Genomic DNA, 24,807 nt, shown 5'->3' with positions numbered 1-24,807 from the left:
AGCTGGCTGGTTTTAGAGATTGGAAGTGGAGGCTTTACCGCGGGGCTGGGCTCTTTTAAGTGCCTGACGCGCGAGCATCAACGAACTTTGGAGCTAAATGTCGAAGAGACAGGTATGCAGGGAGTGGCCGGCATGCTTAGATAACGAAACCTGTTCCTCGCAAGTCTGCAGCATACTTGCCGTGTTTTAAAAGCGCATACAGCAGAGGTCCTCGTCGCAAATCAGCCCTCGTCTAGCGGCGAATTCAAAAAAGAAGGCAAAAAAGCATCACTCGGTCAACGAACACAAGGTTCTTGTTCTCACTTGCCTTCAAATGACAGAGTATACTGACGACGACGTTTACGAGGGCGTGTGCAAGTCAAACATTCTGAGCTAGTGCAAGACTTGGTGCAAGGCACCAAGTTGTACTCTTGTGATATAGAGCATGTCACTTTCTATAACCACCTCTATGTTGTGTAGTTATGAACATTATTAGCCGAAGAACAGCTACGTCCCGCAAGAGACATGTGTGACGAAGGCGTCTTCATAGCTTGTCTGACGGAGCCCTTGAAAAACTTACTTATTTGCAAGAGCAAACAAGTAATGAAAATATGGACTGCTGTAACTCGGCAGGTTTGGGCATTTCTGTGCCAACGTGTCTCTTTAGCTCTTGACTTACCTTTGGCGAAAGCGTGATGCTCTTAAATAATTATTTAATTCACTCGCTGACATATCTGAACGTAACTAACCTCTGCCACCCGAGCTATGTGCGTTGGTCTTGCAGGCCCGAGCTGAAGTTACTCCAGTCCCTAAATTTACTTCACTCAGGCCTTTGTTTGCTTTCAGTTGATTCTAACCATTCGTTTCCCTTATTGCAAAAATCTGGAAGATGCGCGATCAACTGTGAGAGCGACCGCACTCAACGTTCACGCGCACCTTTGGCGCAACAAGCATGCACACACAGCGACAGAAAGAAAAGCGAAACGATCCAAACGCAGCGGCAGCGGCCGCCGCCGCCGGCTGCGTTCTTTTCGCTGGCGGTCCCTGGTGGCCTAAACCCTAACCAGAACGGACGCGTGCGCATCAGCCACGGCGGCTCCTTTCCAGCGCTAGGCCGAAGGAGCGCGAAAGATGAATCAAGAAAAGAGAAGCGATGGAGTCGGGAAGAGAGGCGCAAGCGGCGGAGCAGGAGCGGAGGAGCCGCCTCCCCTAGCGCCGCCACGTGCCGCGTGGGCCAATGAGCGGCCAGCAGAGGGGAGACTCGCGGCACCCGTCCCGCATCCGGGTGCGGCCCGTTCCGCGACGCGTCTCGCTCTCCGCAACGGCAGCTAGTCGGGAGCTGGCTCCTCACCGCGTCGGAAGTCGATCGGCAAGCTGTCTGCCCGCCGCCGTGCTGCCGCTCGCCCTGCTGCCCCTGCCGTCGCCGCGCCGCGCTGAAGCTCCCGCTGCTCCATCCGACCGCTGCCTCTGGTGGCCCCTCGTGTTCGGCCGCTGCTGTTGGGCTGCAACGTGATCATCCCCCCTCCTCCCCCGCCCACCCACCTCTCCCCCTGGCGCTGCTGTAGTACGGGTGGATCCGCGTTTCTTTTGTGTCCGTTTCGCCTTCGACGTCACCGCACCGCCGGGACAGTTTCAGACCGAAGGCTCCCTCGCCTCCGCTGTGCTGGAGTTGTGACCGGCCTGCTTTCAGCGCTCGGTGACGAACCTGCGCCTTCATCCTTGGCCGTCGTCGTAGTGCCGGCGGCGTCGATGAGAGACTGTAGCAGTAGCGTCGACGGCTCCTGACGAGGTGGCACCGCGATCGCTGCCGCCGTCGTCGTCCACGGCGCTTGTCTGTTGGTGGCCGCCGCTACGCCGTTGCCAGTTTCCGAGCTGTCACCGACAACTATGCTACTACCGCCTTCGTTCATCACGGAAGGTAGGTTCATCTTGCCTCTTTTCCCTGAGTACATCGCTTTCACCTCGTTCGGCGGCACTTTGCACTCGTGAGCTTCTAACTTGGAGGCGCGGTATTTCTAAGCTCGTTGAAATCGCTATACAGTTGAGAGTGCTCTCCGATAAATACCTCACAAGTTTCGCGTCTGCAGGCATCGTCGATTTCAGTATGCAGATCGTGAGGCTTATCCCGTAACGTAAGCGCACTTGCGCGTGCACTCGGGTTCAACACACGTGCCATAATGACACTTGACGGGACGCACTTCTAGCGAGACTTGAAGGGTGCATAATGTTTGTGTCTCTGATATCGGCCCCCGTATTTGTCATCTGTAGCAGCAGCAAGGAATGAGCTTCAACTCTGATGTCATCGGGATGGCACAAGTGAAATGCTTGTGACACCTCATATATAGATATTCCCGCTAACTTACACTAACCAAAAACTGCTTTTAATGGCCTTATTCATATCTTCGTCGATCGCGGTAGCTAGTTTTTGCAGGACTTAAGGACAACAAACGAATTATATCAATAAGAATCCTTGTAAAGTCATGGCGTAGGACATGTTGTAGCTGACTCGTATAGAAACCACGGCAGTCGCTCCGGGGCCACAACGACAACCGACCAAAATTATAGGGCTAGGGCTGTACATTCGCTTAACCTCTGGCATTTCATTTTGGCCCGTAGACAATTCTCTATAGTGGACGCACAATCTCTCTTCGATATCTGCACGTGGACGGATAAGAAATTTCTGCTACAGTGGAAATTTACCTTGCCTATACGCATTCCTCGTTATGACGTCGCACTCGCATGCGTCTTATCTCGCCATTCTTTCAAGATTTCTCAGCAAAGCTTCGTTTCCTGCTTTTTTGCTGACACTGTTCGATATGTTATTAGTGCCCTATATAGTTTAACATGCAGTAAAAAAATCGATTAGCATTGGAACATTCCCCTATTGCTGCAGTACTTCTGACACCATGCTTACCATGACATGCACTTCGGTTTTCTGTAGAATAGTCTCCTTTGGTGGTTTGTAGTTAGAAACGGCACTTGCTCACATAGTTCGGCCGTAATGTGAATTTAGGAGTTGAACGCTTCAACACTGCTGCAGTATTGGCAATGTTTCTTTTCTTATGTGTTATTTTAAGCGTGACACATTCCACCTCCACTCGCTCGTCACTCCCGTAGTTTGAATACTTACATACAGTACGTCGCCACCATTAAATACTAGCATATCGTGAACATGAAATTGAGCTATAACCGCAATTTTGGTGAGAGCCAGTTTTTAAATTATTCCTACAATATACAGCAGCCATCGGCCGTACACAAGTAAACTCCGATTGCTCTCGTTTGTGCTATTAATGAATAGCAGGAAAGATCGAAGGAACATTCAAATTTTGAGAACTGCGCATCAGTGGGAAGGATCAGAGCAGCAGGTCAGGAGCGCACAATAGAACTATAAAGCGGAACTTTTCTCGATACCTGTACTGTCTGAGTATAGGTTTGTCGCTGCTTGGAATCGAATGAAAAGCACAAGTAGCAAAGTAATGCTGTCGGACTGCCGTAGGAAGTATACATAAGTCTGTTTGGGCTGTCGGAACAAGTTGTAATCGTGATATAAACACATTGGTTGTCTTCCTGATGGTAAGGCCAGCCGTATGTGGCGAATTGAATGGATCCGCACACGTTTTGCGCCTCAGGACATGTCTCGAAGACACTTGGTCGACCCTTGTTGCCCCGCCAAGACATTTCAGCGGTGTAACAGTGTATGGTATCGGATAGGCTTCGATCGGTCCAGAGAAAACCTGTGCAACATGATAAGCAAATTCGTTAAAGTCATATGCATGGTTCGGGATGGCGACAGCACCTACTTAACTGGGAGGGGGGGGGGGGGTTGTATTCTTTCGCACAGATCGCCGTCAGGGCTTTGATGATACGTAGGTGCGAAAGTCAATTAAGAGGCGCCCTAAGCCTTGCCTCACACGGCTCAAAGAGGCGGAAGAAAGCAAAACGAGGGTACGCCGCTTAAAGCACGAGCGGAGTACCATTAACAAAACACTTCGTGGCCCATTAGGATTTGTATAGCGGTGTCAATGTTGACGCACTTACTGTGGTTGAAAGCGCGTTTCATTGGGAACCGACCGACCAGACCAGTTGCTCGTTGATTTAGTTGCGATCGGTTAATTAGCTGTAATTTGTGGGCATGCTTTCCCCATCTTTCATGAAGTCCGTCCCATTCATTGTCCACGGGTTTCTGGTTCGTGATCAGAGGCCACGCTTGTTCGGCTTGGTCGAGTGTGGAATGTTATCAGTGTGAGCAAGTTGCTCCAACTTTAGTTATATAGTGTTGTACTTAAATTTGTAAATTTCTGTACATAAAGACACAACTTTTCTTTTAAGCTCTCCCGTATTTACCATTGTCATCTTCTAGCAACACGTATCTGAAGATCGCACCTCTGTACAGTGAAGCGAACCATCGAATTTGTTTGTGTTTGACCTATATGGTTGAACGAGCTGTAGGGAACAGAAGTGTAAAAGAGGAGGCAGAACATAACTTTTTATATTGTCAGATTCAAGCTAAGCCGAGTTTGTTTTGCCAGGCACAGCAGTTCCAAGGGTGCTCGATAAGTGAAATCAAGGAAATTCGTATTCATTGGAAGGAAAGTTCAATATACGCACTTTGCTAGAGAGTTAGCTAGCTGTGAGGAACTCAAAACACTTTTCTTGGCAGTGCGCTTAAATATTTCATCAAGAGCGCAAATTATTGACGTGCGAACCGCGCACGTAGACGTAACACATTCGTATATGCCACTGACATTTCAACGAATTACGTGCCTTTTCTCAGAGCTTACTGTCGGCAATCCTTTCGCCTTCATTAGCTGCGATCGAGTTCTTATCTTTATTCTTTTTTTTATGTCATTATACTGTGTTCATACTTCACAACTGTTCGGTTTCACCACGAAGTGTGACAGTTCGATGCTGTTAATCACGAGACTTCGCGCGCGTGCTTGTCCGCTGTGTTGCTACTTCTCCTCTATGCTCGCAATGTAACAGCAACGAAGTTCTTGTCTCCATCATTGCCATTATTTTGATCAAACTCGCGCATGCAAAGTTTCGTATACTACTCAACTACGAAGACACGACATAAGCGTCACACGTTTCTTTGAAAACAACGACTCTTCTATGTTCCGCGGAGTTGCCTAAAGCTACCGTATATAGCTGCTGTTCACTTAGATGCTGTAAATATAGGGAATGCAGTATATCAAACGTCACTTACGTTCGGATTTTAACGTGAATTGATAGGGAAGATGGGAGACGCCGGTTTCTCGTCACGTAAGTGAAAGATATATATAAAGAAGCACAAGCCGGTATATTGCAGCTCGCTTCAATTGCGGTCCCGCAAATTTACTGCGATGTAAGCCTGTACGTCAGCGTGGCATTTTAGTACAGCAAGTGTGCCGTCATCAGCACCTTGCACTTTCAACACACGCGCACAGTGCGCATAGATTAAACAGCGCATAGACGCTAAAGAAGCCTATCGGTGGTCAAGATGTAGCAGCCGCTTTCCACCTCTTCGCTTAGTGCCGATCTCCAGTTTTGGACCACCAGCACCGATTATTAATTCTGTATATCGTTCATTAAATTGCACAACCATGTTATAGCTATATGGTAGATTGAAATAGTTCTTTTGCTTCCAGGCCTTAAGCATTTCCTATACAAATAGCAAGGTAGACACGCCTGAACGGCAACTGTGACTGTGTCACTTGTTGAGCATGCACGAAAAAAATGTCCACATTGTCATCAAATGTTCAATAGAATTCAATGCTGGCGTTACCCACAGTAAGTGTGAGCTATCATCCTATGCTGTACACATGTCAAAAGGCTATTTGATTGCTTGCAGTATTGGTTTCCTCCTTATTTATTATTTACATGAGTTAGCAAGCCAAAATTTATGAAATACTCCGTGCACTGCAGTACGCCTTCCGTACAACGGTCAGAAAAACAAGGAAAATTAATAAATTAATACACACATACCCTATACGTATACAGACAAAGCACGTATGTACATACGGCTGCGCACAAAACACAAGGATACATTAACGCGCACTTGAAACATGCATGTGCACATTTGCAACGTTTCCTTTGTGCAGGCAATCTAGCGGGCATGAGTACGTGAACTTCCATCGATTTCTTAGCACTTCATTGTCACCTCATTGACACCTCTTGCGGGCCCTACAGATCATCAGAAAAGCCCGAGCGCCTTTCGTATATGGGGAGTTGTGTGTTGTGGTACTGCGAAGCTGCCATATAGAATAACGCTGTCTCTCTACCATTGCTTTTGTTTCATTGTGCACGCTCTACCCGAAAAAGCTTCATGGCGCCTCACTGCAGCTTCTCGCGAGTGTTCCTTCGCCACGCGTTCAGACCCCAGCCCCCCTCCCCACAGCTTCCGGAGCAGGGTCCACTGTTACTATACATCCAAGCTGTATAAGCAGACGGTATATACCACACTCGGTATACATATATGCCACGCGCTTCCGCGCTCGTCTCTCTTCGCAATGTACTTCGAGCACATGGAGGCGTCGTCCATAAAACACCAACTCACACACACATGAAACGTCCGACCGCCCACGAAGCCTGCACACACACACACACACACACACACCACCGATGATGATGCGCGATCTGTTGTGCTAACTCCGACGCAGCAAGAAGTTTCCGCACTTGCCCCTCTCCTCACAGAAGGACGATGAAGCTGCCGCAAGCTGCCGGGGGTTAGTCGTTACTATGCTTTTCGCCAACGAGACTCCAAGACCGCATAGCGCACACACTGTACCACAGCCGCGATGGTAGTAAAGGCCTCGTGCTTGCATGTGTGTGCGAGCGTGCGTGCGTTCAGCGCGTGCATGGCAGTGCGAGAACCTTATCGGGCGAAACGCGCGGCATCCACCAAAAGCGCCGCGGCGCGCGCGCGTTATAGACGCATATAGTGAGAGAGCCGCGGCGGCCGTCGTTTTTATGATGGGCCGCCCTTTTTGAGGAAGAACTTATTTACGATACTGCCCCTGTTTGTTCAAGGACCACAAGGCGGGCTCCTTGTCTCGACGACAACCGCCGAGAGCGACTCCTTCAGCTTTCTATCTCGGTGCGAGCTGTTAGTGCGCGAGCAGCGGGCAGAAATATATGGGATACATAGACGGAGGGCGCCGCCGTGGCCTGCCTTCAAAAAAAAAAAAAAGAATAAGAAGTCGTATCGTTATCCGTCGAGAGCCTCATCACCCCAGACGACTGGCTGACGCACGTTGAAGCTGTCCCGGCCTGCGGGGCAATAAACTTTTTTTTTTTTTTACTCTTTCCCGCCGGCGACGTCCCTGCCTCTAATATACTGCCCGCAGCAGATGCGCGCGATTGAACCGCGGCGCCTCTGGTGTAGATAGCGTGCGAGGATCCCGCGTGTTTCAAATATGCTTGGTCTCCCCATCTCATGTATAGAGCCGAACTTTGGGCTATATAGTTGATCATTCGCGATCGTCAAATACCAGCGCGTAAAAAAGCAAGGGACGGATGTAAAAGAGACGTATACATCTATAATCCCGGGACGTTCTCATCTCGAAACGAGTTGCGCGGTCGTGCGTCCTAGCATGCAAACCGTGAAGATGTTTTAACGGCGCTCGGCCGGACCACCACGCGGACTCTTTCGACGAGCAGCAATGAGCGCGACCATCTATCCGTGAACCTGATGGCATGCGTTCTACAGGAAGGTATGCGTAAGCGATAGATAAGCTATATATAGTTACTTGAATACTCGACGGTTACATATAAAAAAAAAAGTGCAGCAACGTACACGCATCCACTCTCACGGGTGGTCGACAACAACGCTTCTATGCTGACTCGCGCTGCGCAGTATGCATCGATAATGAGTTGGGGAAAGGAAAAGAGAACAGGCAGAAGACTCGGTAAGAACAGCTGACGCTCGGGGACGTGAAAGAGATGTGAAAACAGGAACATGCATCGGATAACGCAGCGATTCTACTCCTATATTCCATTCATTTTCCGAATTCGCCAGTTATTTGAACGGCACTCGATCCGTTAACTCGAACACCAGGATCGGCCGTTCGTGCGCGTTACGTGATAATAAAAAAAGGAATAGAACAGAGCAAAAGGAATCGCCTCGTTGCGCCTGTGCTGGCTGCCAAGGAAATGCGGTGTTTGGCCCTTGAAAACGAAACTCTGAGTGCCTCATATATATAGCGTATCGTAGTAGCGAATATGTAGACAGACACGCGAACACATCCCGTCTATTTCGGCACCAGGCGAAAATTAATGCCTGCTTGAGATAGCAGGCCGCAACATCGAGCTGTGCATACATCAGAAGCAGCTCAGAGCCACCTGCCGCAGTGTTCTCCCATAAATCACGGAAACACAATGGTGAAGTCTATGAGAACATAGGTGCATGCGTTTGCCTTGCAGCGCTTCAAGGCCTGAGAGGGATTAACGGAGAGTTTAGTCGCAGCTTATAGCGGTGCTATTGTCAGACATTTACGGCGAAATAACGTGTCCGGGAACTGGAACGGAACAGGGGGTGTTTTGTGACGCTGGTATATATACGCGTTCTTGCGTGGAAATACTCTTATCTTCGAAGAAGAAGAAAAAGAAGATGTCGCAGACATTTTCGCGATGATTATGAATATCTTTGACTTGTGGCGTCGGGCTGCCGACGCTGTTTACGTGAACGCTGATTGACTATAAAACAGGGTCTTGAGCTGTCCTCTGCACTACCGGGGCAACAAATTGAAGAGACCTTATGTTGATGCCGGCATAAGTTCTCATAAGGTTAACGACATCAAGTATAGTATACATGCATGTGTCCCACGTAGCTTGCGACAAAATCTTAATAATATGCAAGTATATCACGTCGCTGGACAGAATCACGATAATGTTATTTGACATCAATTAGGGCAGAAAATACTATTTTTTATATTTCGCCTAAGTACGTATTTAGTTGTTACAATTGATCAACTACTCGAGTACTCTATTGAGAGCTAAATTGTCAATCAGGAAATTGTACACCGTCTTGGGAAATTCTCGATCCAAGTTTCTGTTGCTCAATACGTGCTATACATAGTTCTTTTTCCAAGCCTGAACGAAAGCAGTTGGCAGCGTCACTATAGTCGCGTGGCACTTTTTTGTGTTTACCTTAGTTCTGTCCATATAAGTGGAACTTGAATATATTCAAATTTTGGCACAATTAAGCTACATGGCACTTACATGGGACACGCTGTATATGTATTAATACTATCGATTATTCAAACGTAAGAGTGTCTCCGCGCTCTTATTCCCACGCTGCACGAACCGTGTGGTCCACTGTTGAAGGAAGCTGATGCGCGGCTCTCACTTCGGCACTCGCATGCTGGCCGGAGCTATACATATCGATGTACTGCAGCATACAGGTGTGCAGAGAAATAGTATAGCCGCTGCCAACTATACAAGTAATCTGCTTGATGGCCGCGTGATTTCCACATGATAAAATTCGCACGCGCTGATGCGTTCCCTTCAACTGTATGCGTCTCGCGGTATCCTGCTATGTATACAATGGCGACGACGCTGGCGCAACCCTAAAACTCTCTAACGTTACCAAACACCCACTCGGCGTTTAGGCAACGTCAGTGGGACGTAAATAAAGGCTTTTCTTTAAGGGCTATAGCAGCGATGCGTACGCACGCGCACCGCGACAGCAAGGCTCAAGACTGGCCGTATACGTTGCGCACGGTGGCGGCGTGTCCAGCGCGCTGCCCAAGCGGTCCATTGTGTTTGTGTGTGCGCGCGCGCGCTCCCCGCTGGTCCATGCATGCGCGGCGCTCATTAAGCCGCCCATTTCTTCGCAGTGCACGCACGTATGCTCATGTGCACGCGCACGCCAGAGTCAATACGAAACCTCGAAGGGCGTTGCAAGGCGTTTACGCTTGCAGCTATGGGGCGCCGCGCGCTCGGTCCGGCTCTGCGTGTATACAACCGTACGCGCTGGCCGCGCGCGCGGTTTGCGTTGCGCTGGGTGTCTCCCCTTTCGTGAGGCTGTGCTTGCACGGCGCGACGCCGCGGCAGGACGACGGCGCGCCCGAAAACAATGGGAGAGCCCCGGCCGGACGGGCCGGCGAGCTCTTTTCTCGAGGGCCGGGCAACCGCGCGCGTTGGCAAGCGATGCGTTGGCACGCATCAGGGCGTTTTCGCGGAACAGAAATCGTTATACGGAGAGCGAGTCGCGATGGCGAAAAGGTTGCTGCTGCCGCCGCTGCTGTTGCGGCAAAGGAATGGAGGACACTGCATGTGCGAGAGAGCGGCCCGGTTGCGCGAGTTTATTCGCCGGAATTTTGTTTGATGTGGGCACCGACCGAGCGAGCGGCGACTCGGCCGACTCCTCCCATATATATAATATACAGCCGGAATATGGGGCGTCGTGCCTGCTTTGCTTGCTGCTGCCGCGCGGCTTGATTATTGGCGCGCGTGCGGGTTGCGATTAGCGACATGTGACACTCTTGTGAGACGCGTGGCTATTTGAGCGAAGGCACAAGCGTGCATATTGCTCACGACCATCTCGATGCGCGAACGTGCGGCATATCAAACTGACTCGCACTTTCGCTCTCGCTAGCCTATATAGCTCGTGCACGTTCAGCTTGGCACTGCTCCTCTTCTTCTATCCAGTTCTTTCCCTTATACCGCCTTACATCGCGCTGTTTGGCCACGCACGCGAATCAGCGACAAATTTGTCGGCGCTGCTGATGAGTTGTGCATTCTACGCTGTACACTGATCACCCCAGACCGTCTTGTTTTCGAGCGTCCGATGTCACTATGATGTACCACCACATACACTGATTGTTCAGAGAGCTTGATATCGCCTCCCAAATTTATCAACGCAGTGCACTAGGCCTGTACTGTATAATATATACTGCACAATACTATACGTCTGTACTTACAACACTGTGCACCGGCTCTGGTTTTAAGCTGAACGGTCACCAAGAAGAGTTCCTCCACAAACGACAAAGGACACCGTGGAATTCCACGGCTCGCACATGCTATACGGATGAACCCGGATCGCGCGCGCGCGCTTCTCCTGCAGCCGAAAGGAGGAGCACGAGAAGAGATGCGTCACCCTTGATGCGGCGAGCAGAGGGAACGCAAGAAGAGAACAGCAAAATCCAGAGAACAAAAGAAACAGCGCGAAACGCTCGTGCCGGCGCTCGTTGGGCAGGGCTCATTCAAGCTCCGAGGCAACGGCAGCATGCGCGCTGCGAAGAAGGAAATAAGAAGCCACCGAAGAAGGGAAGGAATCCACTCGCAAAACGCCGCGCGCGAGACGCCCAGGCGGAGAGACGAGCATCCGGGAGCGCGCGCCGAGGTGCTTCGGTAATGTTCAGGTGGCCGGCAGCAGCCGCAGAGCCGGTCTCTCCCCACCATGCGCCCGCGCGGGGCAAACGCCACCGCACCTCGCCGAGCGAGCAAGGCACGCACAAACAGGCAAGCGAGGCAGGTATATGGTAGGCAGTCGGGCCCAAGCGCATTCGGCGCAGATAAATTCGCCTCGTTCGAGCTGCACGAGGATGAAGCCCCAACCCCCCCCCCCCTCTCCTCCTCCTCCGTTTCCTCCGATACTACAGACTGCACGCGCGCTCATCGTATACACGCGCGTACAGCGTACACTGTTTAAGCCCCAAGTCGCACCCCCCGTGAATACTTGCGCCCCCCCTCGCTGCCCTCCCCCATCTTCCATCCTCCCGCCAATGAACTAGGAATCTACTATACGCCCTCACCGTCCTTCTCGGCTCGGGCCATCTCGTCTTGGCGGACGACGTCTCGCGTGTGCTGCTCGGTTCTGCTGCTGCTGCTGCTGCTGCTGCTACCTCACAACATTGCACGCGTGCGCACGTTATAACACAGAGGCGAATGCGCTGCCGGCGTGCGAGCTCAGTTGGCTCGCTCTTGGGCGCGCTTCTGCCTTTTGCTTCTATTCTGCCGGTGTATACCTGCTGCATTCTGCTCCTGGCTCGCTTTAATCCCCCTGCACCTTTTTTTTTCTTCCTCTCTCTCTCCCCCTCTCTGCCTCCTTACAGTCTGCGGAACGAAGGATATAACGAGAGAGTCTTGATTCCGGTTGGCCCCCTCGAAAACGGCTGCTGTTGGCGTTGCGGCTGAGACGTATATGCGTTGCTGTAGCTTGCTGCTGCCTTTCACGGTGTCTGTCTGGAATGGGAAGAGCGAGGGATCCAGAGAACTAAAAGAAGCGTATGTCTGCCTCGAAAAGATTTGAACGCGAGCGTATTCGAGGCTCGCTGTATTCACAGTGGCTGAAACCAGCTTTGTTGTTGGGCTTACTGGGTATACATGCTCCCCACAGGCAATCATGTATGCAATCGTAGTGTAGTCTGTCTCTTTCAAATCACGAATTGTTGCAAGAGCTACGTGCATGGCATCACAGTACTGTTGTTCCTCACGCGAAATATTGGCTGACAGGCCCACTGCAAGATTTTAGCTCTTTTTAAACCTACACACATTTGCGTCATGAGGAACGCCGCAAGGCAGGGCACCGGGTTAATTTCGATCGACTATCTATAGTGGGTCTTCAACGCACGGCGTCGTCTCAGTATACAGCGGCGTTTTCTTGCAATTTGCCAGCTTCGGAGCGAGGCCGTCGTTAAACAGAATACCATAGGGCCAGCGTCCTGGTGCCCACTGGCAGAAATGCTGTAACCCCTGAGCCACCACCACAGCTTGCCTTTGCAACAGATAGCGATTCGCGATCGGCTCGCGCCTGCAGCCATCGATTGTATCGATGGCTGCAGGTCGATCAGGTGAGACTGTCGATCCGCCGACCCGCCAAAACGTATTCCACGTAGCGCTTCGCCGTCATCGAACGCATTTGGCTTAGGGTGCACCCAGAAAGTGAGGCCAGCGACACTGCGCTGACCTTACACGCTTGACACCGCCGTGAGGTTGCGTTATGCTTCTGTGCGAAGTTTGCAGACGCACTGCAGCACACACGGAGCATATTTGCTAATCCGTCCAACTTAGTCGGAGCAATGCTCCACTTGATCTCTCTCTCTCTCTCTCTCGAGGCGTGTCGCGTTATCGGGCTCCGATAGCGCGCACCGTCGGCACGTGCTCAAAGGGGAGAGAGAGGGAGAGAGAGGCTTTTAGAAGGACGGCGGTGGCGGCGGCGTCCTCTCCCACCAGCCTCTCCCTCGGGAGGCGGGTTCACCGCGGACCAGACCAACCCACGGAGCGACCCACCCCGCGATCGTCGGTGTGCCGCCGCAGAAACTCGTGCTGCTCCTGCGCAGTCGGCAGCGTTGTCGAACACCCCTTACCCCCCATCTCCCTCCCCCCCCCCACTCATCTGTACCCCACCTGCCTGCCAACCCTTACCATGGTTGCGGCGCGCGCGCTATACGAAGACGACGATGGCGATTCTTAGGGATCCGCATGATTGAACGGCCGCACCGAATCAGCGTTATTATAAATACCCCAGCGGCGGGCACCTGCCATTATTTGCTATTATTCGAAGGCGTACGAATGGGGATGCGAAGAGGATGAACCGGTGGGAAGGGAGGTGCGTGGCGTGTGCACTGTGGGCGTTCGTCGCCGAAATGTTTCCACGTACGAACTGTAGCAACATTCTTGTTTTTGTCTTGTCTCTTTCGTGACACGCCCTCGTCTCCTTTATCCTTTCTTTAGCTTTTCCTTGTCCTTTCTTTTCTTTTCTTTTTTCTTTTCGTTTAGTTTAGTAGCGATGGGGTGATGAAATTAGGAAATTCGCAGGCGCAAGTTGGAATCCGTTGGCGCAGGACAAGGGTAGTTGGAGGTCCCAGGGAGAGGCCTTCGTCCTGCAGTGAACAAAAATAGGCTGCTGAAAGGAAAAGAACAAGGAAGAAACACAAGTATAAAGAGGAAACCTCGTGACGACGTTTTGCTCTGCATAAATATAGTTCTTGCATTTGAGGACCAGGAGAGAGACGAGTCCTGCTCGAGCTGAACTCCATTTCCTTGAAACCTCTTTCGCATCGTATTCACAGCCATTCAGTACCACATCATCTTATGGTGACATCATGAAGTGTGGCGGCAGTTTGCCGAGATATCCGAACAAAGGGTTCGTTTGTGTTCAAACTGTAAATCGTAGTCTGAATCCAGCGGCCTCGTGAGACGTCTCGTTTACCGTAGCATGCAGCGATCATGCGCCGCGTCGCAGGATCCTCAGCTTGCATGAAAATTGATATGCGAACCCTGTATCGTAGGTCCAATAGTTTAGGAACGTCGTCCTCTAGCGCTTATAACACGTGCGTGGAACAAAGCGTGTACCTATTTTCGGCTGACATTTTTCGATTGCACAAACACGGCTGTTTTTACAAATATAATAATAATATTTGGGGTTTTACGTGCCAAAACCACTTTCTGATTATGAGGCACGCCGTAGTGGAGGACTCCGGAAATTTTGACCACCTGGGGTTCTTTAACGTGCACCTAAATCTAAGCACACGGGTGTTTTCGCATTTCGCCCCCATCGAAATGCGGCCGCCGTGGCCGGGATTCGATCCCGCGACCTCGTGCTCAGCAGCCCAACACCATAGCCACTGAGCAACCACGGCGGGTGGCTTTTTTTACAAAGAACGGTCACTCTATCGCGCTTCTTATGTTCGATGCCAAAGTTACTTTTTTTTTTTTTACCGAGCATGTAGGCGCAATTTAAAAGAATGCCCATCACACTACACGCACAATTGTCTTGCAGTTCAGGATAGTCTCATCAACAGCTATTCGCACCAAATTTGAGGCCGAGCGGTACAGCTTTGGCCACAAGTCCAGCATAATGAGTCGCGTGTCACGTTCCACCACTAAGTAATGTAACCAGCACCACTAAATAATGTAAATAGCACCACTAAGTAATAGACTCACTAAAATTGATTTCTTCCTGAAGACTTCCACGATTCTTACGTTTCTTCATTGTGTAATACAGCGTTGGAATCCTGAAATATAAGCATGTGTGCTTATATTTCACACAATATTGTACTTTTCTAGGTATACATATTCTAGCTTTCCACTCTAACGCTGCCAAAATTAATCTCACCATATAGCAATAACACCTTTCGACGCCCGCGGTTCATTACTATACACCTCTATGCAGACACAGTGGGTGACGGCAACTCTGTTTCAAAGACGAGGACTGTACGCCTGCTGCTTTCGCATTCAAGCGCCCTCGAAAAGTAACGAGCAGTAAATCACAGTTGGACTTTATTGTACCTACGCGGAGTTCGCCTTGTCCGGCAGCGCGACGCGATCCGTTATGCAGAAACGTCAAGGGGGTTCGGGGCGTGTATTCTCGTATACGTGCATGCATCGCGAGCCCCCGTGCCCGAGGGGAGCGCGCAATCAATCACTCCAATTAGACCGACCGGATCGGGAAAGAAGGGCCAAGTTGCGCGCAGCGCAGAGCTTTCTTCGCCCGTGGCTCCGTCTGTGGCTTAGGCCGGCTCGCCCGAAAGCGGATCCTGAAATCTCTTTGGGCGCACACGGCATCCGTGGGCGCGGCTCCGATACTTGAATGAGCATGCGCGCAAGACATTACACACAAAAAGCGACATTTATAAGTTCGAGCCGATACGCGCGGAGCGAGTACGTAAGAAAAGCGAAACAGAGAAGTGCACGAAAGCCTATAGAAACGAGTAGCCATGCGTCCCCGCGGTGGCCGCGGCGAAGTAATCTCGAAGCGGGTATAAGCAGGTCCATTCCGTTCCGTTTCGCCGCCGGCGTGAGATAATTGCCAGGGCGCTGAGATAGCGGTCTAATAATAATGCGTCGCGGAGCGAACTCGGCCTCCGCCAGATTGAACCTGTCGGCGATACGTACATGCGGCGCGCTTTTGCGAAGGTGATGCTGCTGCTGCTGTTGCTGCTGAATGCGCACCTGCGTACAACGAGGAAAACGGGAGGGCGAGACACACAGCGCTTAGCTTTTTTTTTTCTTCTTTTCTTTGTTAATGTGTAGTGTATAGCACGCGTAATCCGCACGCACGTATAGTTGTCGATGCGTGTGGCGTGACCCGCTATACCTGTACTGTATATATGTACGTACTGCGTTCATTTTTGTCCAAGGTCGGCTGGTGGGGCGCCCCGAGCACATTATGGTTTGTCGACAGGTTGTCATATATGCTTTAGCTACTATATGTAACGGCCGAGAGTGTTTCGCATTGCACCCTCATTCAGCTTGTATACCCTGCTGTCCTGTGCATGACCGGGTTTTTACGGGACTTATATATGTGTGCGTATGAGATTTCCGTGATAAAGTATCAGTGTTTGCTTTTGCGTTGTTCTGTGCAGTTTAAGGTTACTCCTAATCAGCTCGGCCACCTTGCCTTCTTACTTCGATCAGCATAGTACATGAATATTGGAGTTGTACTCCTTTAATTTCTGTGAGAATTTCCATCAAAATCTGTAGAAAGAGTAAGAGCATTTGGCTGTTGATAAGAGTTTTCCCAAGAACAGCACTAAATGTTGCCGCGGTATCGCGCGTATGTGTCTTTTACGGGGGCATTTGTTGTACGTGTTGCTGTCACCTCCCTTCTGAAGAGTATATAGGCAGGCGTTGTGCCCCTTCCGGTGGCAGTTGCCAACCTGCTCCTCGCTTTCCCTTTCCTGTTAATTGTGTATATGTGCTCAAAACAAATAATAATAATTGCTACATGAAGTGCAATGCCTGTATATAAAAGGAAGGAACAGCTGACCTTTCGGGTGTCTGCAGTTCAAAGTTCCAAGAAAAAAAGTGTATTTTCCCAGGTTTATTCTGTCTACGTTTTCGTTCATTACGCGATCCTACTACGCATGGGACAGCATTTACCGTGTATACGTTTTGCGGTTTGTCGCCCCTAAGAAGTTACAGTGAATTCATACAATTACACTGTAAAATAATTTACACCTTAAAAAGTGAAAAAGGGTGTGAATGTGTCTATAACTCACACCCTTATGGTGTTATCTATATAACGGACACCCTAAGGGTGCGAGTTATAGACACATTTACACCCTTTTTCAATTTTTAGGGTGTAAATTATTTTACAGTGTATGCCGCCTACTACTTCTATTGCGGAGTGAATGCACAGTTATGTTTTAAAGCGCTACACCTAATTTTGGATAAGCGAGAAAAGTCTATATGTTTCGTTATCCACTGTGTAATTAATTGACCGCGTGTCTTGTCCTTCGCAGCCCACGATCGCTGCCTGCCCACTCCGCCCCTGACTCCCGAATCGCATCTCTGCGGCAGCGTCACTGGCCTTCCGGCCATGCCCCCGTGCAGCTCAACCTCGCTGTGCCTGAGCCCGGGCTCGGCCCCCAAGGCGTACTGCGTGGGCCCTCCGTCGCCCCCGCACGGCGGCAGCCAGCCGGGTTCGCCGTCCGTCGTGGTTCCCGTGCCGCTCCTCCCCGTGCAGAACCCCGCCGCCTTCTCGGCCTTCGTCCACCACCACCACCACCAGCCGCAGCAGCACCCTCTGGTGGCGCTGCCAACGCCGCCGGCGCTTCCGCCGCCGGCCCACATGTCCACGGCCATCGTGACGTCCCCGGCGTCCGGCCCGAACCACCATTCCAGAATCCCGGACCTCGCCGCGCCCGCGGCTGCAGCGCCTGCGCCGAGGCCGCGAAAGAAATTCGACTTCAGCAGGCTCGCAGAGTCCGCGACGGCGCCCGACGAAGAGTCGGCGACCGAAGATGACCAACGGCCGGCAGTGCCCACGGCCAGTTCGCTACCGGCGCCGTACAGGTCTTTCGTGCTGGAGCAGATGTACCATCACCACCAGCAGCAGCAACGGCAGATGGGCGCCGCTGCAATGACAAGCCGTGCCGGAAGCCTCCACAGGCTAGAGAAGAGGTTCGCCTCGTCCCAACCCGGCTCCTCGACGATACCGCCTTCGCCTTCTTCGGCGGCTCTCCTGGCCAGCGCGGCGGCTGGACTGAGGCCCGTCCGGTACCGGGCGCCGTCGAGGCCCAAGAAGGAGTTCATCTGCAAGTTCTGCCAGCGCCGCTTCACGAAGTCCTACAACCTGCTCATCCACGAGCGCACGCACACCGACGAGCGGCCGTACACGTGCGACATCTGCCACAAGGCGTTTCGCCGCCAGGACCACCTCAGGGACCACAGGTGCGTTAGACACTATCCTTTATTATGTACTGTAAGCGCATTCTTCGTTTTTCACTTCAGTGTCGATATTCAAGTAGCACTTCGTATACGCAATAGCGGTAATCCTCAGGGACACTTATCTGAGAACTGGGAAAGCTACAACCTGTTATCATATCTAAGGCGGCTGGCTAAAAACAAAAAGGTATTGGGAACGAAGAGCTTTTTGAATTTGATTATCTTTCTGAGGAGACTTTTGACGATACTGCGAGTGCCGTGAGCGTAAAACTTCGTTTTCGGCGCTATATACTCGACATAGATGGGCGTTTGTGTGTGTGTCGAAAGAAAAAGAAAAAAAAGACGTCCAAATACACGCAGTCACAAAATGATGCGCCGATTCTTTTGCACAATGCCAAAGCATCACGACTTCTAATTAACATTCTAAAGTGTTTCGTTACAATGGAACTGTTGGTCATTGGCCTGCAACCTTTACTATATAGGCTCGCCGGCTGGCTGACTCATGATATATTGAACGAACCTGATCTCTTGCACAAATCTAGCGCACGAACCCCTTTCCGAATATAGATATTTTTTTTTATAGTGTGCAAACATTACTTGTAATTTGTAAGGCACCATAACAGCTGAAAGCATGTAGGTAGTTCGTTGCAAACAAATCTATTGTACGAGACATTTAGAAATAAGCACATTTTCCTTCTCGACTTTCTTATGCCGCAACGTCGGATCGATTGCCCGGCTTCTGCAGTGTCTCAGCCTACGTTTCTTCTGGTTAATTAATTTTGCGTAGATCCCTTCCGTGCCTCTTTTCCGTACTTTTTCACTGGCAAATGTCGAAGGCGTGCGCGCGAGACATTTACGAACACCCAGAGTAAAAACGAAAGGAAAAACAAATTTAAGGTAACGCCGAAGGTCAACGACGGCGCCTGCCCGTGCTGTCGCCTGCTGATAGAAAAGTCAGACGGTTCGAAGGTGTTCTCTAAGGGAAGGACACTAGTTGGGGAATTCACGACGCGGGCCACGACTCCACCACTTCAAACGTGTGTGCCGACGGCGCCTTCCCGCTCCCCCCTCCCCCCTTTCTTTTTTTGCTCGCGTGGGAAAAGAGCCCCTTCTATCCCAATTTGCGACCCCTTTCGTCTCGATTTCACAGAAGAGGCGCCGCACTGACGAAAGGGTTCAACCGGTGACGCTTTCAACAAAGGCTTTTTTTCCTTCTTCTTGTAAGCGGCCTCCTGTAGGAAATTCTGACTAGCAACGACGAAGGGAAAAGACGGAGAAAAAGAAAAACACTGAACGAAAACGCTGTTGGGAGGGAAGCCGGGACAAACCATCACGACGGGAAAAAAATGAACACTTTTTTTTCGATGTGTGTGCGGGGAGGAGACGAAAGAACGAACGTGTGTATGGCGGCGCCAACGCGCTTTCCGTAATTGCTAAAAAAACGTCTAAGCCAGCCGTCAGCAAAAAAAAAAAAAAAAAAAAAAAAGGAGCTGCGCACAAATTGCCGTCACGACTCCTGTCCCCCTTCCGCCCACCCGTTCTTTCTTTCTTTTTTTCCTTTTTCACGCACATCACAGTCGGCTTTTTGAGCTTACGCGGTGGGGAACAACCCCGAGGCAACCTTTTGGTGACACTTGGGAAGCAGGGGTCACTGTTCCGACTTCTATAATTGCTAAAAAAACACGAAGAGGCGAGGGATGGGGGAAAAAAAATGCGTGTGGTCGCTCTCGCGGCTCCTTGTTCTTATTCTCTTCTTTTCAATGTCAGTCGAAGCGTTGGGTGCGCGCGGCAGGGAAGAGTTGAGTGCCAACCCGTTGTCGAGCGCGACACTTTGAGAAGCGCGCCGAGGCGTCACGATAAGCCCGCAAAGTGTTGCCGCCGGGTAGTCCGCAAGAAAGAAGCAGTGCCTGGTCATTGCTTGTGAGAACATTACACGGCCTTCTAGGGGCGTATTCTTTTTTTTTTTTTTTTCGCTGCGGGGAGCTGTCAGCAACGTGGAAAAAATAAATCCAAAACCCTTCGTTTGCGGCGATCTTTTCCTTAGCCCGTCTCGGGCAACTCTTTGACTCTGCAAAGACCGCCTCATGTCGGCACCTTTCTCTTTTTGGGCGCATCCTTAACTCTGTCTCTTTCCTTCGCACTCTCTATATTTTTCGAGCGATGGTTCTCACTACACGACTTCTAAAAAAAAAAATAAGGAAGAAAGAACCTTCCGCATTATCCCATTCTCCCTCGAATTTCTTTCTGCTGGTCTGTGCAACACAGTGTAGACCTTGTTTCTGCTGCTGAATGCAATCAATCCCACTTTAGCCGACGTAGACATTCCTATATACTCCTGCGCGCGTAAAACCGGGCAAGAACTCGCGCAGCGGTTCGAAGCTATACCCAACAAGCGTCACATCAGAACCCGTGGGCGCGGGATATTCCTCCCCACGTTCTCGTTTTTCTGGAAGCCGGAGAAGATCCATGTGGCGCCCTCTATCCTGGATCTTTACGAGGGCCATTAGCGTTGTTGCGACCACAGCAGTGGGAAGAGCGAATACCGAAAGGTTCCCGGCAGTTAGGGGGCTGTTGTTACCACAGCTGGCACGGCTCTTCCCTCGAAGAAGGATGGAAGTGATTAGGCTAACTGCCAATTCGGCCTGCCCTATTGCTTAAAGCACCGCGCGAGTCCGTCCGCGGCAACGTCTGGTTTCGCCGCGTGAGATAGCGGAGTCAGCGCCGCAAGCGATAAGCATACGCAGACCGCGGAACCCGGCGGCAAAAAGAAAAAGAAAGGAAGGCTCCTCCGCCATCTTTGCATGAGCTGAGTGTCCGACGATATAGCTATAGCTGCACCAGAAGCCGTCTCTTTTTCTTTCTTTCTTTTCACTTTTGTGGTTTACGCCGCCATCCTTGGCTTTCTTTCTTCGCCAGCGCGCATTTGTTCGCCACTCCGGAGCATTACGAAAATCTTCCGTCTGACCTCGGGGTTGCCGTCGCCGTCGACGACTGCTTCCGCGAGACGCTCCAGCGGTCTACGTGCCTACCTACCTTCGCAGTAGGGTTGTAAATCTTCCGAAGCGGTACGCTGCACAGCGGATATCGCTATCGGGAACGTTTCCAAAGTTTACTCTTTCCCTTCCATATCCTTGCATGCGTCTTCTTTTTTTTTAATCTTTCTTCTCCGCTCTCGGTGCACTCCTTATCAGAAGTCAAGGGGCCGCCACGAGTGAGACCCACGCGCGTGCGCGCTGAATAGCCTCGAAGCGACGCTCCCATTGCATAATCTAGTGATGTAATCCTTCGAAAATAAGTAAAACCCTCATTCTTGTTTTGAATTTCTTTTTTCGCAAGTTGACTGTTAGGCAACATACACGACATCGGAGCGATACAGAGCCTCGTGAGCTCTCCAAGCACGTCCCGGCAAAAGTCCTCGTTCACCCACGCCACCCAAGCCCGCATACTTCTGACGAATAACTGCATATAGTATATGTAGTGTTTCATTGATATACACTTTGTGCGCATGCGTGCACCACTTGACTGGTCACAGTTTGTTCAACGGTGTGTTTGCGCAGCGTGCCCATAAACAGGACGCGCGCGTGCAGCTGTGCAGTCTCGTTTTCTCTCTTCTTTTTTATTTGTGCGTGTGCGTAGTTGTTGACTTGCGGGATGACCTCGACCTTTCCCTCCTCTGCGCAGGTACATCCACTCGAAGGAGAAGCCGTTCAAGTGCGGAGAGTGCGGCAAGGGCTTCTGCCAGTCGCGCACCCTGGCCGTGCACCGCATCCTGCACCTGGACGACTCGCCGCACAAGTGCCCCACGTGCGGCCGCAGCTTCAACCAGCGCTCGAACCTCAAGACGCACCTGCTCACGCACACGGACATCAAGCCGTACCACTGCCCCGCCTGCGGCAAGGTGTTCCGCCGAAACTGCGACCTGCGCCGCCACGCGCTCACACACGGCATTCGGACGCCGGACACGGACTCCGAAGACGGCGGCGACTCGCAGTGAAGCCGACCTCTCCCCGGGCGTGTGACGACGGCTACTCGTGTGAGGCGAGGACTTGAAAAGAAAACTCAAAGAGATGTACGGGAAGAGGCAAGAGGCAGACGTGCCGCATTTGCTAGTTGTGGTCAGTGTTGTGTATACAGCACCTTCGAAGACTCACGTTTCGTGTCGTCTGTTGCGCGGAACACAAGTTCGCATAAAACCAAACGCGGACCATGGATTCAAGTCGACACGCTTAGCTGTGTATAGACGCTGCTTCGGCGCATGTTCCTTGTGGCCTCGGCGACGCCTCGACAAGACGGCCGCCATCGATGTCTGTGCCCGGCCCAGTTAGCGGTTCAGCCAAAGACTTTTCCCAGCGAACAGCCGTGCGCCAGCACGCGACGTCTCGCTGGGTCGCAGCGATACAGCGAATACGGGCCCGTCGCAGCCATAAATTGGTTAACGTTCCTGCTGCGCTGCGCAGGCGTGTCAAGGGCGGCGACGGTCGTTCGAGCCTTGACATCATCTGCTACCTCCATGGTTCCAGAACTTTGTGTGCGTGATCTGAAACCATTGAAGAATGAACTCCTTCCGTGCACTGACCGCCAGAATAAATAAGGACGTGACACAACTTTCGTTCTACTTACGGACAAATGTGTGCATTCGCGTTACCTCTGGTTGCCGAGACACTGCGCCAATCGGAAAAGCAGAAAGTGCCTGCACACAGTGAACGTGGCTACACTTTAGTTCCAAATGACTCGTTTTCTTTCTTTTCTTTTTTTCTTTGCTCGTTGTCGTTAGTCGCCGTGAGTGGACAGTGTGACGCTGACTGACATTTAAGTTCCCTAGAACTGTGGCTGTGAATGGCGCTCAAGTGCTTGTTCCACTTTCTGCTCATCGCCGCTCAGTGCCTCGTCACACAGCTGATCGCCAAAGACAAGTTACACGAGGGCTATAGATGTAACGTTCCTTTCCCGTTCGTCATAGTTCGCGTTCAGTTCCCAGCTAGCTGCTCATCCGTTGTAATTATTGTTAGTGTAAATAGGCTCTTCACATTGTGTGCCACCAATGATCTCCTTGTAAAAATCAAGAAAATGAAGTGTTTGTGCTTTTTTTTTTTCGCGAGTGACGAAAAGTGAAACTGTCTATATGTATTAAAAGCGAGAGCTTGTTCCCTGAATTTGACCTTTTGTGTTCCTTCTAGTTTTCATCGATCCACTGTTCTACAGCTCGCAAACTATAATTTCCCGAGCACTCATCTCAACGCTGCAACCTTGCATAATGTCACATACGCGTAATTTCTCTGGCCACACGCGTAAAGAATGCGAAATACTGCGTAATTATAACGCAATGTGTTGTTGAAAGTGATCTATTGGCAAAGTCGCAAAGCCGTTTTCAGTCAAATGAACGAAGTTTAGGCAAACCTGTTCATCATTCCTATGATGGCTGAACCGGCACACTTGCAGATTCGTGGATACATGTGCTAGAGTTTCCTCTAGTTTTGTAGGAAACATTGTGGTTTTGAGTTTGCTGCGCCTAATCCGGTTTGAGCGCATAATGACCGTTAGAGCCTCCTAATTTTTTATGCTATGTGTAGACGCGGATACTTTAGGTCAGCTGTTCCCGGGAATGACAGCGAGACCACTCGGAACAACTAAGGTTAACCATCACTTCCTGCAAGACTAAGTCATATAGCTCTGGCTAGCTGGACGCTCTGGGCGCTCGCGTCGCAGTTCGAACCACGCATCACACGTCCCGGGTTTTAAGATTGCACCGGTGTTCAGGGTGCCACGAGGTTTGCACGATATTGAATGAGTGAGTGCTGATGATCGGAGTAACTCCGCAAAGCTGTCGCTCTGCATGGCCATCGTAGCGGCGGGTTGCACCTCTTTGGAACATGAAGCACGTATACATCTGTGCTGCTGAGCTGGTATACATGAACTTGCCTACACTTTACGGTGCGGCATCTATTTTTTTATTGCTCGCAGTTGCACATACCGATTGCAAATGGGTATGTGCAACTGCTGAATTGAAAGGACTCGACACTTAGCATAAAATTGTAGAAATTGAAATATTTCTTGGCCGTCGTGTAATGAAAAAAAGCCAACAAGTATTTCTGTTGTACTCTGGCGCGGTCGCTGCAAAAAAAAAAAAAATAATAATGATAAGAATAACGATGCAGTTCTATTCTTAATTTCTCTGCAATAACAGGCCCGTTACTGACGCGTCGTCACATTCCATGCCCATGATGCAGGTCAGCATTATTCACGCTCAAAAAAAAGCTTGTGGTCCCGATACGATTTATTAGGCAAATCGCCTGTAAAGCTCTGCAAAGGAAGTCATGCATTCGCGATATTTCACTGTATGAAGATAAAAGAGAGTCAAAGCATTTAGGTACACTGAGAACCTTTCTCAATGGTCATCCAGACAAAGCCGCATGAGTCAAATACAAATACATTGACTCAATGCGCGTAGCAGCATCTTTGCGATTAAATAATAATAATAAATACATAAAAAAACCGGAATGCGTAATTTTTTTTCACTTCTTTTGTAAAGCACATCGCTTCACTCTGGAGTGCATATAATCTTAGCATATACGCTGTAGGAGTTCGTATACAGCAAACAATTTGTTAAAAAATTTTGTTAAAAAAATTTATATATATATATATATATATATATATATATATATATATATAAGAATGCAAAATTCAGCCATGAACCCTCGATGAGTTGCTGGCCGACTCATGGCAAGCAAACAATTC

The 24,807-nt window shown here is 50.5% G+C and overlaps 1 protein-coding gene across 1 annotated transcript; it reads left to right on the top strand.

The window, feature by feature from the left end:
• Nucleotides 1-1,324: 1,324 nt before the first annotated feature.
• LOC142585440 (uncharacterized) lies at nt 1,325-23,225 on the top strand. Its single transcript, XM_075696210.1, has 3 exons — nt 1,325-1,897; nt 17,148-18,078; nt 21,754-23,225. Exons 1-3 carry the CDS (start codon nt 1,867-1,869, stop codon nt 22,064-22,066), a joined length of 1,275 nt encoding a protein of 424 aa, XP_075552325.1. The 5' UTR covers nt 1,325-1,866; the 3' UTR covers nt 22,067-23,225.
• Nucleotides 23,226-24,807: the final 1,582 nt, after the last annotated feature.

This window comes from Dermacentor variabilis, chromosome 6, assembly GCF_050947875.1.
Source record: "Dermacentor variabilis isolate Ectoservices chromosome 6, ASM5094787v1, whole genome shotgun sequence".
NCBI classification, from domain to species: Eukaryota; Metazoa; Arthropoda; class Arachnida; order Ixodida; family Ixodidae; genus Dermacentor; species Dermacentor variabilis.
The sequence above is the reverse complement of the archived record's forward strand: the minus strand, read 5'-3'. Positions and strand labels throughout refer to the sequence as shown.